At 50.4% G+C, this 18,629-nt stretch overlaps 1 protein-coding gene across 4 annotated transcripts in view; it reads left to right on the top strand.

Moving 5' to 3' along the window:
- LOC133341875 (pre-B-cell leukemia transcription factor 1-like) overlaps positions 1–18,629 on the top strand; it is an 801,687-nt gene that overhangs the window by 230,918 nt on the left and 552,140 nt on the right. For 3 of the 4 annotated variants that reach the window (XM_061550676.1, XM_061550677.1, XM_061550675.1), the window contains one exon: positions 4,970–14,870. In XM_061550676.1, the coding sequence (XP_061406660.1) occupies positions 4,970–5,062 (93 nt within the window). In that variant the 3' untranslated portion in view covers positions 5,063–14,870. Of the gene's footprint in view, positions 1–4,969; positions 14,871–18,629 lie in introns of those variants that run through there. The other variant, XR_009755069.1, reaches the window with a different exon arrangement.

Genomic DNA, 18,629 nt, shown 5'->3' with positions numbered 1-18,629 from the left:
CCACGACCTCCTGTGTACCAGGCGAGGGGAGTTAACATCTCACCACTTATGTAGGCCTTGCCCACAGATACGGTTTAATGCGGTCCAGCGTCTCCGCTGGTGGTGGAAGCCAGGAAAGTCTGTGGTCGGTTCGTCCACCGAGTTTTTTAGCTCGGTACGGTTGAGGTGGAGCAACGTTCAGTGGCAACGACTCTCAGCATCCATCCATTGATGGCGCGTTTTTCCTGAACGGAATTATGGACTTCAGGAAGAGCTGTCCTTAAGGCACACGGTAAATCAGGGCGGGTGCCCCGGGCCCCTCGCTTTGGGGGGGGTCCCCACATTTCGATATCACGGTGTTAGTTTGAAGGCGTCGGGGTGGGGGGGGGGCAGGGATCCCAGGCGTTGTGATTTGTCTCAGGCCCCGCAACTCCCCGCTATGGACGGCCCTGACTTGAGGCATCACCTTAGGGGTTTGTGGCACGGTGCAGGATCGGCCATGATCTTCTGGTTCTGTACTCTCGACGTTTACGGCCTGAGCCTCTTCGAGTGACGGAGAGTTTGCGATGTTTGACAAACTGCTGGCGGCCAGGGGAGCGCGGCGGAATGTTGGGTGGGAGTTCCAGAGAAGCTTTGGGATCTGTGCGACGGGAGGAAGCTATGGCAGGAGTACGGTGGCATCAGCGGACGTGGTCGGAGTGCTAATCAGAGGTGCGGGGGAAGGACGACAAACTCATCACAAAAAAGCAGTTCTAAAGAAACGAGTTTTTTTCAATATAGATTGAAGATGAGCTCCCGATAGACTGGTCTCCGTCATAGGAATGTGGAATGTCCACCTACTGGCTCAGGTCTGCCAATGAAGACGAGTGACCCGCAGTGCTTGTGTGAGTGGGGGAGGGCTTCTTTGCGGGAGACAAAATGTACCGTTTCTGCTCGCACACAAAATACAACAAAGACAAAGATCCCCTGTATAGCCTTCACAGACTGTTGGGGCAAGTGACTGTTAGCCGAGCACCTATGAAGGCCGGCACGTCACACGAGGGGGTGGGGTGGCCAGCACCACGCCCCACCGCCTTTGTCTCCCCAGTGGCGATGTTTACGCACCACACCAGATACTGATACGAGGCTGAGTCGACCTAGGGGAGGCCCAGGACCGTTTCAGATAATCGTCACTGGTGTTGGCCGTGAGTGGGAATCGAACCCTGGGTTGCTAGGTTTGTAGCGCAGCGCACTAACCGCTACACTACCGCTCCCCGCACGCAAACACGCAACATCTTTTGGCTAAAGACATCCAAAGCGGATTTTGAGACTCTGTGAGTCTACTCTGGTTGAATTCAAATCAAGCCTTGCTACTCAAGTATTAAAATTAGTTCACGAGAAAGAAAATCCAAACATCTGCGGAAAGCTGACCTACATATATATTTATAAATGTATAACTTAAAACTCATGCATACAAATGTACGTCCTCTATTCATTATTAAATTATCATCATCATCAATTATTATCAACCGTCGTCGTTATCGTTGTATTTCATACATCCCGCTGCCATGCCTGGTAGACAAACGTTTAAAAAGCAAGGAACATGCAAAATAAAACACACATTTGGGAGAGAAAAAAAATTTAATGGGAGAAAGAGGGTAGTAGGGAAAATATTTGTAAAAAGCTGAGAAAATTCCAGTACATTTCCATGTAATCATTGTTGTGCTGTCAGCTTAAGTTGAGCCCAGGCAAGGCAAGCGCGGCTCCAATCCAGGGAAATCCACGCCGCGTTTTAGCCGGAGGCTCGTGCAGGTCATGGCAGAAGCTCCAAGGTCAGGCTCAGTCCCTGCACAATTGAGGCGGCGGACGATAAGGAAGGGGAAGTAATTTATCTTACATTTTCTCATTACTGTATTTTGCTTTCTAATCAAACTAATTTGATGTTCAACCCACTTTATGATAAATTGTTAAAATAATTACCCCTCTGCTCGTTAAAAATTCAATTATTCATCTCACCGAGATTATAAACCTACCCCTAATTCTCTCCCTTAATTCACAAAAAAATTCACATTACGGCTCTGCGCTTTGTTGAAAATGTCATTATTATATTAGGAGCGGTAGCAGTGATATCGCGGGTTTCGTATCGCAGTGCTATCATTACAGAATTATCGCCGTTCTATTTTTTTATTATTCCGTTTTATTATCGGTGTTACAGTTGTCCATCACTGACAGTATTATTAGTTTATTGCCGTGGTATTATTATTATTATGCACTTGGAATTGATAAAAGTATTATTCATACTTTACTGAATATTAACATTCCATTTATTTTTTTCAATAATGAAGTAAAAATTACATGGTGTTCTAACCTATCAGGTGTCATTATAAGTGTGCATTAATACACATATTAATCATACGCGGTAATGTTATGATATTATTTCAATATGATTAGCTGTAAAATGAATAGCGCTAATTTACTACAGCCCCTTCCCAAATCAACTGCTGAATGACTGAAGGCCTTCCTGTGCCTCGTCAGGGGTTGTGCGAGTTCCCGAGCCGTACTTCACCACGCCGGCCCCGGCCAGCGCGGGTTTCCGTGACAGGACCACACGCTTAAACGCACCGTTATTATCACTTCATCACAGAGCACCAATTGAGACGAGGCCTCCGCCGCTGCCGCTCTCTTCATTTCGAATTCCTCTTCTGCCGCCGGGGCTTCTGCGCGGAGCGTTCCATACATTTGCAAATACAAAATGCCACCGCCGCCGCCGTGTTCATTCGCACGCCTCCACTGACTCCCCCGAAACGATTCGCAAGCTGCGTGCGCCAAGCATATTTTATTCGAGACGAAAAAGGATCCGGGTTTTTATTTTTTTTGAGAGCAGAGGAGGCAATTTGGCTCCGCGGCGATACGCCAGAGCAGCCTTCCGCCGCGATAAGAGGGCACCGGCGGCTTGCTTGACAAACCCTCGCCGCAGATGATGGGACAGCCGCAATAAAATCTTCATTATTCCTGGCGCAGGAAGCGGCCGGGGCCCTCCCGCGCGAGCGCTGCGGCTGCGCTGATAAAGTCGAGGTGCGCTGCTGGAAGGGCGGGCGGGCGAAGGCGCGGACGCGAGAGCCGGCGAAGTCCGCGTGCTTTACGTGTCGCTAGGGAGGCTGCGGTTAGAGCTGTTGACTCGCGACCGGACGATGCCGGTGGGCGACTGGGGCCCGCGGGCCGCTCGAGGGTTTATAGGCCGAGTAGCGCTTTGTGCGGAAGTCAGCGGTGGCGCTTGTCCCACGGATAGGCCGGCATCGCCACGGCAGGAGGGAATTTCCGCGACCCGGCTCAAGGTCGTCGACAGAGATGCCCTCCCCCACCACCCCCCCCCCCCCAACACCGCGTTGCAGCTTTGCGCACGGAGACACAAACACGCAGACACAAGCAACCACGTAACAGGCTAGCGCATACACGCTCACGTATTCAAACGCTCACGTATTCACGCGTGCACCCTCGCATGTACACGCTCACGCGTGCACGCTTGCATGTACACGCAAGCACACGAAGGGGTTGGGTGGCCACGCCCAGCCGCCTTTGTCTCCCAAGCGCTCAAGTTTACACACCAGGCAATCGATGTAGGGGAGGCCCAGGACCAGTTCAGATAATCGTCACTGCTGTTGGCTTAGAGGGGGACTCAAACTCGGGTCACTGGGTTCGTAGCGCAGTCTGCTAACCGCTGTGCCACCGCTCCCCACACACAGATTCCCTCCGATAGCCTGCGCAAGCTTTCTGGGCAAGTGCTGTTAGCGAGCACACACATACACATACACACACATACACACACTCACACACACACAGAGACCTTGACTTACTTCCCCTAAAGGACAAATAAACGCAAAACAACGAACAAAACAACTTTTACTGCTGTCGGCAAGAAAAAAAAAACAAGCAATAAAACGCCGACCCCGCTGAGTAATTTTATGTTCATGTGTTTGTTTCTCAGCATTCTACATTTTCTCCGTGCCAATAGCTATTCATTATGTATCCAGGAGAGTCTCGGTGAGCCTCAGGAGTAGCTCTACAGGAGGGTCCTGTTCTGCCCTGGTTGGCTCCCTTTATTTTCTCAGTCGTTTTCACGGGTGGGTGGGTGGGTGGGGTGGGCGAGAGGGAGGGGGAATTCGGAGCACCATAAGAAACCCCACAAAGGAGATTACTCCCCTCGAAATCCACTGCGCAGATTAACCCCCGGCAACCTCCAAGATGCCCTGCGAGTGGGGGGGGGGGGGGGGGGGCGTCGAACACCGATCTCCGAGCGATCCACCGACCCTGGAACGGAGAGGTGTGCGGCAGTTAGCCGTGCGCCCAGCGTGGGGTGGCTGTTGTGGTGGTGGTGGGGGTGGTGGTGGGGGTGGGGGTGGTGGTGGGGGTGGGGGTGGTGGTGGGGGTGGTGGTGTGGTGGGGGTGGTGACCCGTGTAATCCAGCTCTTTAGAGGTGGGGTTGGTGGATCAAGCAGAGATCACAACGCGCGCGACGCTCCCAATGCGCTGGACTTGCACGTTGGCCAGGAGAGGCGAGTGCAGCGAATGGGTTTTCGTGACCCCCATCTGTCTGCACCCGAAAAATAATCTTGAGGCTTCCCTCGATAAAGCACTCCCATCGGTATTGACAGTGGTACTCGCCAAACAGCGAACGCGGCGGCGAGGTGCAAACCATTAGGCGCATCACCAATTGCCTGCCCTACACAGCCACGCGGGCTCTGGTGGCGACGACTACTCCGCTCGGCAACCAATGGCTCGCAACATTTAAAATTCAATTGTGCCCCGATGCTTTTTCGAAACGGCGTATGAAAGAAGGAGAATGATTGACGTCGATCGTAGACCGCAGATTACGCGTAAAGAATGCAATGCTTTTTTGAACGCCATTGCTCATGCGTCCTCGTCCGCGGTTCCGTGCGATCTGCTGACTCGCGTGTGTGCCCCCTCTGCCCCCTCTGCCCCCCCCCTCCCGATCCCCCGCGTGGCCTTGCAGGCTAACGGCGGCTGGCAGGATGCAACCACCCCTTCCTCCGTCACGTCTCCCACCGAGGGGCCGGGCAGCGTGCATTCCGACACCTCCAACTGATGCACTCGCCTCGCAACCCCCCAAACCCACCTCCCCCCCCCCCCCGCCTCGCCCCTTGGTCCCCCACCGCCCTCACCCCCCCCCTCCCACCCTCCGCCCCTCCACTGCCCTGCCAGTGCGCACCACTGAGGAGCCCCCCCCCTCCTCCGCTCCACCCCTCCCCTATTTCTCGTGGTGCATCTTTCAAGGTCAAAGGTCAACGTCTCCGTTGGAGCGTCTCTTCCCACACGCTCGAATAACCGAGTGTTGTGGGCGGCGGGGGGGGGGGGGCGCGTGTTGTCGTTGATGGCGCATGAGCCGGTGGGGATGTTCCACATTCCTATGATGGGGACCAGTCTCTCTCTGCATAGGATAACCACTTCTCGCAATTTCGTCGCTAATTTTATCGACTCGGGAGAGGCGATGGCCCAAGATTGGAACTCGCAACATTTCGATTGTCAGGCCCTATCCACCACACGATACCGAAATTCGATTTTTGTTGTTGTTGCGAAACGTCTTCGTTTTGCGAGCAGCAAAAAAAAAACCCCTCTTGGGTCTCGCCCATTGGCCGATTTGAACGTTTGTACTTGGCGTGGCCCTCCCCCTTAGGTCGACTCAGCCTAAAATGAGAACCCGACGCAGATCGTGGGCGCGCTCTGCTCCCTCGCAGAAATCCCAAGTAAGAGGCATCTGCGAGCAGGGGAGGCGGGTAATGTAAATGTCATCGCACATTTGTGCAAATGTGAAGCTCAAAGCTGATCGCTATCAAGATTACAAATAAAGAAATCACAATTATACAGTACGGTATAATATATTAAATAATAGCCTAGACCGTGAAACCTCAAGGGCCCCCCCCCCGAACCATCGTTCACTTCTTTTCAGAGTTAGGGCTCCCAGGTTTTGAGCGTCCCCCGCGAGAGGACTCGTTTGTAAAATCTTCCTTTCGACGAACCGAGTTGCGTTTTTCCAAAATCCATTTTTTCGTCTCGCGCGTCGGCGGGGAGAAGCCTCCAGCTCGTCTCTCTCACCACGCCGGGAGGATGGGGGTGGGGGGGGGTGGACAACGGCTGACAACGCCGACGGAGCGCCGGATAAAGGCCCGGCGGGATCGCTCGGCCTTCGGCAGAGCCAGCAGCGGCAGGAGGGGCTGAGAGAGCCATTTGCCGAGCTCCGGTAAAAGTGTGCCAATCTCACCGCACCCCCCGTGTCCCCCGCCCCCACCACCCGCGGGTCTGTTCCGAATGGCGCCACGTTAATTTCACCGCGACTTCACGTCGCGTCCGCTATCAGCGGACAGGACGAAGGGAAGTTGCCGAACAACGTTTTCATCTGGCTCTCTCTCTCTCTCTGCAAAGTTTTGTCATTTCCAAGCACGACGTTTTCGGTGAAAGTTATCGCAAAATGAACCGCGGGACTTCCACGCGGAGCGGTAACTGTTAGAACCATCACACAGCTTGCGGAGAGTTTAACACGCTTTGAATGAAGTTTAATAGGTGACACGCAATGCGCTGCGGGAAGTCTTCTTGCAAGTGTGAGGTCCAATAAGCCAGGTAGACGTAACGCAATTTGGATAACCGTTCAAACAGATGCAATTAATTCAGCCAATTATCAAAACTCCTCGTCGTGCATCCGCATTCACGTGCATGGAACCTCATGCACTTAGCAAGAGGTGTTTTTCGGCTATGAAAAGAAATCTCCGAGAGAGAGCGAGAGCGAGCGAGCTGGTGACGAAGCATCGCGCTCCCGTGCCCGTCCGAACCGTTGCGCGCTAGCGATGTCGATCGCGCGGGACGGGAGGACGCTGCGTCCGTCGATGAAAACATGGGTCCTGTAAAACAATCAAGCAACCGCACGCAGCCGGAGCGGCTTCCACAAGGCAGAGCGACTTGACCGAGACGAGGAGTGAGAGGAAGTGGGGGGGAGGTGAAGGTGGGAGGGGAGGGGGGAGCTGTCCCTGGTACCTTAAGCGCGTTTCGCGAATCCGCGGTTCCCCAAGTCCGTTTCCGACCGTCGCTCTTGGCGGTCGGCGCGGGGCAGACCGCCCAAAACCGAGGCCGAGAAACACAAAGTGAAGGTCGAGGGGTGGTGTGTGTGTGGGAGGGGGGGCGGTGAACGTCTTGGCTCCAGGTTCGGTTGCCAGCTGGGCGGTTTCGCGCCGACGACGCTCAAGATTGCGATCGATCAGAGCCGTGCCGACCTCCGGTTCGGAATGCGGAACATCACGCGGGCTTCGAGGTGAACTCGTTTCCGAGTTGCACCGATGGGGCGTTTCCCCCCCCCCCTCTTGGCCACGGCCGCTGGGGGGGGGGGATTTCCACCTCGGTGGAGAGGGACGATGCCAACTCGTCATCGGTTACAAAGAGCATCTGCCCAGCTGCCTCCGTGCGCCATCAAGTCCGTGACCTCAAGCGTGGCGACGCTCGCGCACTGTTGCGTCGAAGCTCCTGGAAGTGAATGGTGTGTTACTTGTCCTCGGATTGCTGACGTGTGTTCGGTGATAACTGTCGTCACAATTACGTCTGTGTCTGCACGTGCATTCGTTTGTTGGGCATGCACACGGGTTTCGATCTCAAATGTAGTCGGATACATTGAGTGTCTTAGAGGAGTGTTGCCGTTACCTAAAGCTTCTGTTCTACTCCAATGAGGAAGGAAGGGCTCATTACCTTTTTGTTTTAAACACATCGTAACTTCAACAACAACAACGGTGAATATATTCAAGACGAAACGAGATTTTTGTTTTAGGTCGCGATCCTTCATCTGCGTTTGTTTCCAATTAAACCCCAACCCCCCAAAAAAACACCAAATCCCTCTTTCATGTACGGACACCCGCAGCTGCAGAAACAAACCCAGAGAGAGGAGGACCCCGTGGCCACGGCCCGATGGAATGGACAAGAATCGCGGTCGCAGCACCGGAGGACAGAATTCGCGAGTGGTGCACGTCAACAACTGGCCAGTTGTCGTCCTGTGGGCGTTGTTGTGCTGCGTGCGCGCGCTCCGCGGCCGGAGGAGGCGGCGGTGGTGGTGGCGGTGGTGGTGGTGGTGGCGGTGGTGGTGGTCGTGAGTTGGGTTGATGTCTCTGCTCGTCGTCGTCGTCGTCGCGCATTTCGTTTTGCGCTCCTCCCAAGAAGCCGGAGACGCTCCCAGAGTGGGTTGGGGAGACGAAGCAGAACGCGGAATCGGTCTCTGATGGGACGAACGCGCCCGCGTCCGCAACTAAATCTGTTGGGGGGGGGGGGGGGGAGCCCCCGAAGCGGGTTCCGAGCGGGTTCCGAGCGGGTTTGTGGATGACCATTTTCAGAGAATGAAACAAAAACAGGGTGTGTGATGGGGTCGACGGGGTCCAGAGGGTCCCAGGGTTTTTGGGAGGGGGAGAAGACACGGCCGCGTCTCCGCCGCTAACGAACGACGCTGAGCGGCATTCGAAGAATGGGGATTTGGCTTCTTTCAGGTAAATGTAAATAGCGTAGACGCACGCACGCCGCCTCTGACGACGGCCGTTCGGAACGGCGCACAGCGGGCGCGGTGCAGAACACTCCTGACGGGCAGCCCCCCCCCTCCCCCCCATCGGGCAGAGCGTCGCCGCTTGCTGTCCGAGGGACTCCCGAGGGAGCCGAATTCATCGCCGCGTCGATCGATCCCTCGCGGTGCGGCTGAAGGGGGGTGGTGGTGGAGTGGCGGGTGTGGGGAGGGAATCTCCCATCGGTCCGCACGAGCATCTTTGTCGGCCTCGTCTCACGGCGCGCCCGCGACACGGGCCGTGCTGCCGCACGCGGAGTTTGATGGGCCCGGGGCTGTTCGTCGGAAGCTTAAAGTCACAGCCGACGGTCGCGCGTTAAAACTCCCCAGTTCCCGTGCCCCCCCCCCCCTCCGCCCACCTCCTGCTAAACCCCGGACTTCTTGGTCGTCGCTTGTGTAGAAAAAAACCGATTCCGATGAACACCGTCGCATGTGAAACCTGTTTGGCTCGCGGTCGTTTTTTTCCCCGTCTCTCTCCATCTCCTCTCTCTCGATCTCCTCTCTCTTCCCCGCGCTTAAAGCTCTCTCCTCTCTCTCTTCTCTCTCTCTCTCTCCCGGTTTTTATGGCTCCACGTGTCGAGCGGCCGAGCGTTGTTGTGCCGATCGAGCCGGGGGGGGGTGGTGGGGGAGACGCGGGCCTACCCCCCCCCCCCTCTTGTGAAGTTTTTGGGGTTTTTGTTTGTCTCTCTCTCTCTTCCTCATCTGCATGGGGGTCTTGATGGGGGTCTTGATGCGCGCGTGCCGGCACCGTTCCCTATCCACGGGGCCGTCGGCGCGACCTCTGCCGAAAAAAATATCGGGCATCACTTTCTCGCTTCCTTAGTGCCCTGTGCTGTAACGTTTCATCAATTTAACATAGCAGCAATTATACCTCACGCGACTTAATCTTAGAACCAATGGTCATTGAAAAATAAGTTTAAAAAAAAATCAGTAAAATAAGATGATGATGATGATAATAATATTAAAGGTCAGTCCTCCTCTGTCTTTTACAAATGCTGATACTTACTACCTCTTTGCAACAATATCTGGACATCGGTTTAACAACTCCTCCAAACAGCGCGGCAAGGTATAGCTTTAATGTACACGCAACACTGCTGAGTGGTTTTTTTCCTCGTATCTGTTTCACGTCTCTCTCTCTCTTCTCTCTCTCTCTGTCACGACTAATCAGGGTTACAGCTGAGGTGACTTAAATGAGCGATTTGGGAGACTCATCTCGGGCGTGACTTTGCGGACGTGCGGTAGTTTAACCTCCCACCCCGCGCGAGGCCCTGGTCTTTCCCCCTTTTCTCTCAAAAAAACTTTGTATGTACTGTACGTTGAACTTCTTTCGCGGGCAGGGGTGGGTGGGGGGAGTAGGGAAGGACAACAAACTTAAGTACACAACAAAAATAAGTTCTAAAGAAACGAGTTTGTCAATGTTGACTTAAGAGTGCAGAAATTCCAGCGACTTCTTAATATCGCAAGGAAGAGCGTTCCAGACGGCCGCAGAAGCGCCGTGAACGCAAATGCTAAAGGCGTGGGTGGCGGGGGGGGGCTTGCTTCTATCCCCGGAGAACTGTGGCATTCCAAATCACGTCGCACGCAACTGTGCTGTAACGTATTCTTAGGTTTTTTCGGTAAAGTCACGTAGGTAAAAATTTTAAATTAATAAAAGTAAAATTAAAATAAAATAAAAAATCACGACGTTTCAGAGGCAACACAAGTTTCCGTTTTCAGGTGGAACCGTCACAGCACGATAGCTGTATCAAGTGATACAGCTATCGTGCGGAAGCTTGTGTTGCCTCCGAAACGTCGTGGTTTTAAAAAAAAAAAATTATTTTACTTTTATTAATTGCTATTTTTTTACCTACGTGACTTTACCGAAAAAACCTAAGATGAATCCTTGCAAGTCACGAAAGCTTCAAATCTATAATGTGCTGTAACGCTTGGGTGGAAGCTCGCCATCTCTCGTGGGACTTGATGCCGTCTTTATACGCCACGTGAGAACTTGTTTTTCAAGGCCAGCGTTTCTAAGAATGAGGCTCAAAGAGTTAATTCACCTTTGAGGGCAAAACGCCCCGGGCATTAGGCCTCGGTTCAGGCACCGCGCGTGTGAGGCCTGGGCTCAGACTTTGTGTAACAAGGCCAAAGTAAGACCAAGACTGATGCCAAATGGTGCAACGATAAAGCCTCGAGAATTCAGGCCAAAGGCAACAAACGTCCATCGTGGTTGTAACATCTCATCAGCTCAACTCAAGCCTTTACCAGCGACATCGAATCAAAGGGCTAAGCCCTGGCTACTCTCTTTAGCCTTGAAACACAAGTCTTCTCAAGAGCTGTGGTGGTGTTGGATCACTTGTTGGACTTTATTATCATCTTTGTTTTTTTAAATATTTTTCTTTTTACTCAAAGTGAACAAATTAAACCTTTTTTCTGATTGCACCCCCTCGCGACATTAATCACACACCCGCCCCTTCACGTGTGTTGACTTCCCCTTCAATCCACACCATTTTGCATTCGTGTTGCCTGCGGTGTTACGGACGGAGGGATGGTTGTTGTGATGTTTACGGACTCTTTTCCTGTGTTCCGAGTTCCACTTTGCGGGGAAAACTCATGATGGGGGGGGGGGGGGGGTGCAAGGCAATTTCCACCGAAATTTTGTGTGGAAATAATTCGAACGAACGGGAACTATCGACGCTGTGTTCCGTTTCCCATGTAAATATTGGTGGAAACTGCATTTCGGCCAACGTACGAGTGTATTCTTGTTTTCAAAGAGTGATGTTTTAAGACCCGCTTTGCTCAGTTGGTGCACTGTCTATCAACGGTTATGGGATCAGTTCGTTGAGGATTGAGTCTCAATACTACACAGCCAAACTTGAGAGTGACCCAGAAAGTATATTCGGGAGAATATAATTCCAATCGGATATTTATTTACAGTCTACTTTTGTGCGCGGTAGATTCACGAAGCCTTGAAGGGTGTGTGGACGATTTTTCCCCAATTTGATTTACAAGCTGGAAGCATGCGACCAATTTGAGGTAATAAGAATCAACAAACACTTTTGCGGGATATTTTAGTGCGGGATATTTTAGTACTGCATTCGTATAAATTGACACCCCCCCCCCCCCCAAGGCTAAGGGAACATAAATAAATAAACGTTGACTCCTTTGGAAAACTACGTCGTGCTCTGTTAACAAACTCAGAGGCGTTTCGATGCTAAGTAGACAATTCCACCGGACCTGATCTCTTACGATGATGAGATATTTAATAAGTATAACCCGTAAAAACAAAGTTTTTCACTATAAATCCTTTATATGCGTGGCGGCTAGAGTCATCTCGTTCTCTGGCTTGAGATGGCTGCCACCTATGGGTCAGATGATTGTCTGCCAGTATTAAGCAATTGGTAATTAAATATTTAATTTGTTTTCCCTAAACAGTGTAAAATTTTGGAAAAAAATTTTCACAAACATTAATTGTGCAAAATGCCAGCTCGATTGGATCGCGGGAAGTGGGTTAAAAAACGACCAAAAGATTTGGACGGTCGTAAGCAAGCAAGCACGCAAGCAAGCAAGCGAACTTAATATAAAGGATTAAAAAATGTGGCCTGTTAGAAAAGGGCGTGTGACTCCCGGAGTGGTTATATCACAAACAAAGCTAAGGTCAGATTATAGTCCTGCACGTGCAGTGGACAGCCCAAGACAAACACGGCTCAATCCTCTCCTTGTCACTCGTAGTGTCGTTCCAATTGCTCAACTAATTTCTCAACTTATAAGCGACGTTTCATGCATTTGAAATAAATCAACGAGAGTTTCCCTGCTCAAAAGAGCGTGCAGTTCAAAGCTCATTTCTATTCATGGATGTGAACCGGTGGTGGAAACTCCATATTTTCATGCCCAGGGGTGAGTCTGTCCATTGATCGTCCATTGTTGATCTCCCCACGAAAAATGGTCCTCAATTTTCCGATTCCCCCAGGGGCACGTTCTGCCAAGTTGACCCTCGGCCAGGATTTGAACGTTGTTAGTCCTTGAATTGCGATTTGGGACCATCTTGCGTCGGCGCCACTCTCGCAGGTAGTTCATTTCATTGCCGTTCTTCAATGTTTTTACAGCCCTTGCACACGCTGACCAAAGCTGTTCTCTTTCTCTCTCTGGCATAGAACGTCAGCTCGTTTCCTCCCCCGCCCCCGACCCACCCCCCCGCCCTTTGAACCGCCATCCCATTAGGGTCTCGTTTTCAGAACGGTTGCTCGGCGGGTTAATTGGTGGTAACGGTGCATGCGCCCATACAATCGGGCCACGTTTCGTAAAAAAAAATAAAAAAAATCCTACGCCGGACCACCCGTGCCAAAGGTTTGGGAGTCATGAGTTGGCAATTATCTGCCGCTGTCCAGCATATCACCAAGTCATCGTTATTCTTGTCTGTTCACCATCTATTTTTAACAGCGCATCCGACGCGCGGTGTCTCTATTTCGTGACGGCCGCGACGGTGGCGTGAAGCTCTCGGCGGGGAAGGGAAGGGGAGGGGGGGTCCGACCCGGCGCTCGCTTTGTCGACCGCGTCGTGCACGGCAGGCGTCGAAAGCCTCGTTTCCAAACGCGCGCGCCGGATCGCGTGTCGTCTCGAGCCGCGGCTCGCCACGGCACCCCCCCCCCCCCCCCGGCGCACCTCTGAAAATGCCGAATGTCGGCATAGAGACCGCCAGCAACATCTGCAGCGGGCAGCAGCAGCAGCACACCGCGTCTAACATCTCTCGGCTGATTTGTAGCGGTTGGAAAGGGAGCGTGGCGAGTTGGCGATCGCACGTTCCCTCACCCCTGCACCCCGGTTTCCTGAATTTAAACGTTTGGACCCCGGAGATAATTTTCCATTCGTCCGCGTGCTCGTGGTGGCTTTAAACTGGAACCCCCCAGCGATGCCCCCGTGACGTTCAGAAACGACCGTCGTGGCACCGTGCGGAGCGAGGGACGTTGGGACGCTGCGTGGCAATGTCGCGGTGTGGCGGCTTCGTGAATTCACGAATTGGCCCCCTGAATGAAGAAGAAGAAAAATGATATCGAATCCGCCGCCTTTAAAAGGAGAGGTGAGACGATGCGATGGTGAAGATGGCTCGCTTCTTGTATCGTGGACAATGTGGGCTGATGCTGCTCGGCTTGTCGCGGAAACCAGGCTTTAGGAAACCGGCTCGCTGGGGTGAGGAACAGGAATGAATGTGGGGATGAAGGGAGGTTAACGGAAAAAAGGATTTATGGGCCTTGGGAGGAAAGAAAAACTGCACCTAAATCCACACACGCCCCCCAAAATGTATATAACCGGTACTATAACCATTAGGGTGACGGAAACGAAAGTAAAGGAAACAAAAAATATCATTGCGTTTGATAGAGCCTTTTTTATGGATGAAATCTTGCGCAAAAAAAAAAACAAAAAAAGTATAATTAGGAATCATTGTGTCGTCTTTCACTGCTTATTGTATAGTGGACTCTGTGTTATGACACGGTTACACTTGTTGCTGGTTGAGTTATTTTTTTCTTCTCTCGCTCTCTCCTTTGTTTTTGTATTGCAGAAACATTGACTTAAAAAAATGATTTAAAAAAAAATACAAAAAAAATATTGATATTGACCAGGCAAAAAAAAAATCACGGCACAAAGGTTTCACTCGGCAGAGTTTCCTTTTTTGGGGGGGGGGGGGGGCTTATTCACGCACGCGTCCACACCGACCCGGTGTTACCACTCACTCGTCGCTGTGACCGTTTAAAGAAAATAAGACAAAACGGAGTTTAAACAAAAAAGGTTTTTTCTTTTCTTCCGATGGATCAGAATAATCCGTCTCACACCTACGGTATTCATCAGATGAATGAACAAGAGATCATACTTTTTTACTTAACTTTAAACAACAGATTTTTAAAAATGTAAAAGTTAAGGCATTTTTTTGTTCTTATCGTTTTTATTTTTCATTGGGATTTTTTTTGGTTTGTTACAAGGGTCCGGTATATAATTATAGTACTGACCTTGCGATAACTGAAAAAAATATATAATTGTGTACATTTTTGTTGTTTAGTTAGAACTTAATAAAAATAATGAAAAAAAAATTCTGTAATGCTAGTGCATAAAACCTTGTAGGTATCCACAAACATAATGCAATACCAAATACTTAGGCATAGGCTCTTGTTCAAGGCATACGACTTGTTGAATTAAAAGATCTTTATATACGTTGGGACTCCCATTTTTTTTGTTTACTGTGGATTTATTTTTGTCTCGCGCCTTTTAACTGACATTTTTTTCTCCTTGTGTATATTTTAAACGAGTTGTACAAGCGTGCGGAGTAAAATGTAACCGCTGACCACATTGTCCCTCTCATTTGTGTCTTCACTCGACGCCGGGTATAGCGTGTTCACACTTTTGCCGCTGCACCAAAACTAAACTATACATAAAATAATTTTAATGTTGTGGATTCACTCTTCAACACACCGGTGGGCTGAAGTAGTAACTATTTGGCGTTTTGTTTACTGATTGGCCTTGTCGGGTGGTGGAAGGTTTCGACACGTTTATACTTACGCGATCTAACCAAAAAACCTCTTATGATTAATATTGGTCGTGAAAGCCTGCGGACGTGTTAAACCCACTGAGCTGTGAGCTCATTTTCAGAAGCGACCTGGCCACAAATAACGGCTTAACGAAGTGGCTTATCATGTGGATATTTCTAGCGGCCAAATACTCTCTAAACCAGTGGTTCTTAACCTGGGTTCGATCGAACCCCAGGGGTTCGGCGGAGGTTAAGACACACACCCGACTCATATGATTGTGCACCAGTAAAACATATACCTATGTTTTGAATTTGAAAAAATTATATTTAATTTTTCCAATTAAGAAGGGTTCGGTGAATGCGCATATGAAACTGGTGGGGTTCAGTACCTCCAAAAAAAAAACCGGAGGAACCGGAGAAAAATCCACGTGACCACGGGGAGAGAGAGACACGCAAACTCTAAATATACAGCAGCAGGTGTCGGGATCGGGATGGAACCCACGACCTCCTGTATACCAGGCGAGGTAGTTAACATCTCGCCACAGCGGCACCAACCCACGTGAAGCCAAGTGGTTCCCACTACGCTTATATAGCGCGAGCCGAGTCAACCCCGAACCGGGACGTGAAATCGCAACCCTTCGATTGCTCGCACATTCGCTCGAACCACTGAGTCACCTCGCCGGTGTCACTGTTTATTAGAGCCAGACTCTCCGAGTATTGGATCACACGAAAATAGCAACAAGTATAACCCGTAAAAACAAAGTTTTTCACTCTAAATCCTTTATATGCGTGGCAGCTAGAGTCCTCTCGTCCTCTGGCTTGAGATGGCTGCCACCTATGGGTCAGATGATTGTCTGCCAGTATTAAGCAATTGGTAATTAAATATTTAATTTGTTTTCCCTAAACAGTGTAAAATTTTTGAAAAAAATTTTCACGAACATTAATTGTCTCGCACAACGAGTCTGTGTGCAAAATGTCAGCTCGATTGGATCACGGGAAATGGGTTAAAAAACGACCGAAAGATTTGGACGGTCGTAAGCAAGCAAGCAAGCACGCAAGCACGCAAGCAAGCAAGCAAGCGAACTTAATATAAAGGATTAAAAAAAAAGTCTAACCGCCGTCCCCTCGTGTGCCGCTGGACGGGAGGTCGTGGGCGGCGCTTCGTGAGGTCATCAGCATCGTGAGCTCTGTCCCGCTGGGCGTGGCTTGTCGGGGGGACGCGGTGTTATGTCCCGGCTGCTACATTAAAAGGGGCCCCGCGAGTACCTTACACAAAAAAGTAGTTGTCAATGAATCGTCCCAGCTCCATTACTTATCAAGCAAAGCCCGACTGATGACGCAAGACTCTTTTTACGATGTGAGGACAAATTCCTTTCTGAGTACGCTATTTTTAATTAGATCTACCATACATAGGCATGGGTTTCCTACCAAGATATTGACAACTATGCCGACAAAAAAATTACAGCATGCAGGCAGATACGTTTAATTCATTCATTGTTAATAATAAATAAGAATGTAATTACATATTCTTTGAACCCATTTCGTTTTATATCCTGGACCACGTGGGCACAATTGGCCGTAATGTGCCAGTACGTAATTGCGGTGGTTCCTCAACTGACCACAATCCGGTCATAATTCACAAATAACAGTTTATATTCGAAGCACAATTGCAAAACAAAGGTGGGCAGTCGGACGCCTGTAAGGGGGTGTGGAGGCGACCATTAAACCGTGACGACGCGTTCCTCCGAAAGGGAAATGTGGAAATTGGTCCGCAGCAGCAGGGAACCCACTTTGCAATAAAAGAAAAATGATGAAATGTAAAACAATAATTTCCCCCGGCTCTTGTCCGTGCGGTCGCCGGCCAAAGACGCTCCTCGTAGCGACGACGGAAGGCACGTGCACAGCCGCGGCGCAGTTGAACATTTCGCAAAAGAGTGCGACAATATTTCCATTTCGGTCTGCTTTGCTTTCTGCCGAGTGCATTTTCAAATCTGACGTTCTGACCTCGTGCTGCCTCTGTCTGTAATCAGTAAAATGCAACACACGGGCCGGTGAAGACTTATTTTTGCGAATTCATGAGTATTATTGAGCGTCAAGACTCGAGGCTATGTTCAAGCTCCCACTTTGCTGAGTGGGGGAGGTCACTCATTCTACAATGTTGCCCTCCCCCCCCCCCCCCCACGTTTTGGTTCAAGATCCAGGAGACCTTGGTAGGACACCCTTAAAGTGTGACGTTCTGACCTCTGTGCTGCAGCCTCCGAAGGCTCTCATAGAATGAAGCAACGATGAACCGTGACGGCTACTTGGATCCAATGAAAATTACAAACGAGGGTTTTGTTATTATTTGGGTCTTTCAGTAAAGCCACGTAGATAGAAAAAATAAATCACGTTTCGATCGCAATACAAGCAATCGTCTTCAGGTGAAGAAATACAATGGCCCCACCCACTTCGCTTATGACCCTTGGGCCCCACCCATCTCAAAAACCTTTATAACATCCTGCCTCAGCAGCTGTCTCGCTATTTTTTCACCTTATGACGATTGCTTGTGTTGCGATCGAAACGTCGTGATATTTTTTTTTATATCTACGTGGCTTTACCGAAAGACCCAAATAATATTAATTCCTGCAATCACGAAAGCTTTAAGTCGAGGGTTATGTTATTGCTCACGCCATGCTCTTTCAATCTGACTCCACATTAAAATTGGTTTAGCATTCAGAAACACATTCACGCTGGGGTTAGTATCATCGGCCATGGCCAAATCGCTCGGAATGCGCTTACTACAATCGTATCTCAGAAGCTAAGTATGGGGATTGAGCCTGGACAGTGCTTGGATTAATGATAACCTAGCGAAACAAGTTGTTATAGGCTACGGTGTTGGGCAGTTGAGGGGAGTGCAGCAACGTCCATTGTTGTACTCTACTTACATGCTCCCCACATTCTGAAGCATCGTCGAGGAACCTACACAAGCCGCACAGTTTCCAGAGGGCTTCATCCAGTCGTGCATTGACAAAGGTTTGTACAGACACACGTGTATATTGATCAGTTATGCCCATCGGCAAGTGATATCTACAGCGATTTAAGGCACTGGGGTATGCGAAAGTCGTTTGAACGTTCTCGGAAGGTCGCCCACAGACAGGCAACGTGAACAACCAGCTTATGCCAACCGTATTCGCCACACATTCCACTTGGTGTCGTCAAGCGAAGACGTGGAGACAGCACAACGGATGGGCATCTCGGCACGCTCGCTGCTAATTGCACTTGCCACACCTTCACCTGCAAAGGGGCGAATCTATACATCAAAAAAAACATCTACCAGGTAAGGCACACTAAGCTGTGTAGCTCCTTTTTCAGAAGCGACCTGGCCACAAATGATAGCTCAACGAAGTGGCTTCGTCGTGTGGACATTTATAGCAGCCAGATACTTTGAAACGCGTGATGTTGATTCTAAACGTGGAAGGGGGAAAAAACCGGAGGACCCGGAGAAAAACGTTTTGAGACCACGGCGAGAAACAACGTACACACTCCAAATATACGGACTCCCAGGCTTCGGGATCGAACCCACGGCCCACCTCTCCT

The sequence above is a fragment of the Lethenteron reissneri genome, chromosome 12 (assembly GCF_015708825.2).
Source record: "Lethenteron reissneri isolate LAM-NWPU_2019-01 chromosome 12, ASM1570882v1, whole genome shotgun sequence".
NCBI classification, from domain to species: Eukaryota; Metazoa; Chordata; class Hyperoartia; order Petromyzontiformes; family Petromyzontidae; genus Lethenteron; species Lethenteron reissneri.
Note: the sequence above shows the minus strand (reverse complement) of the source record. Positions and strands in the feature narration are given on the sequence as shown.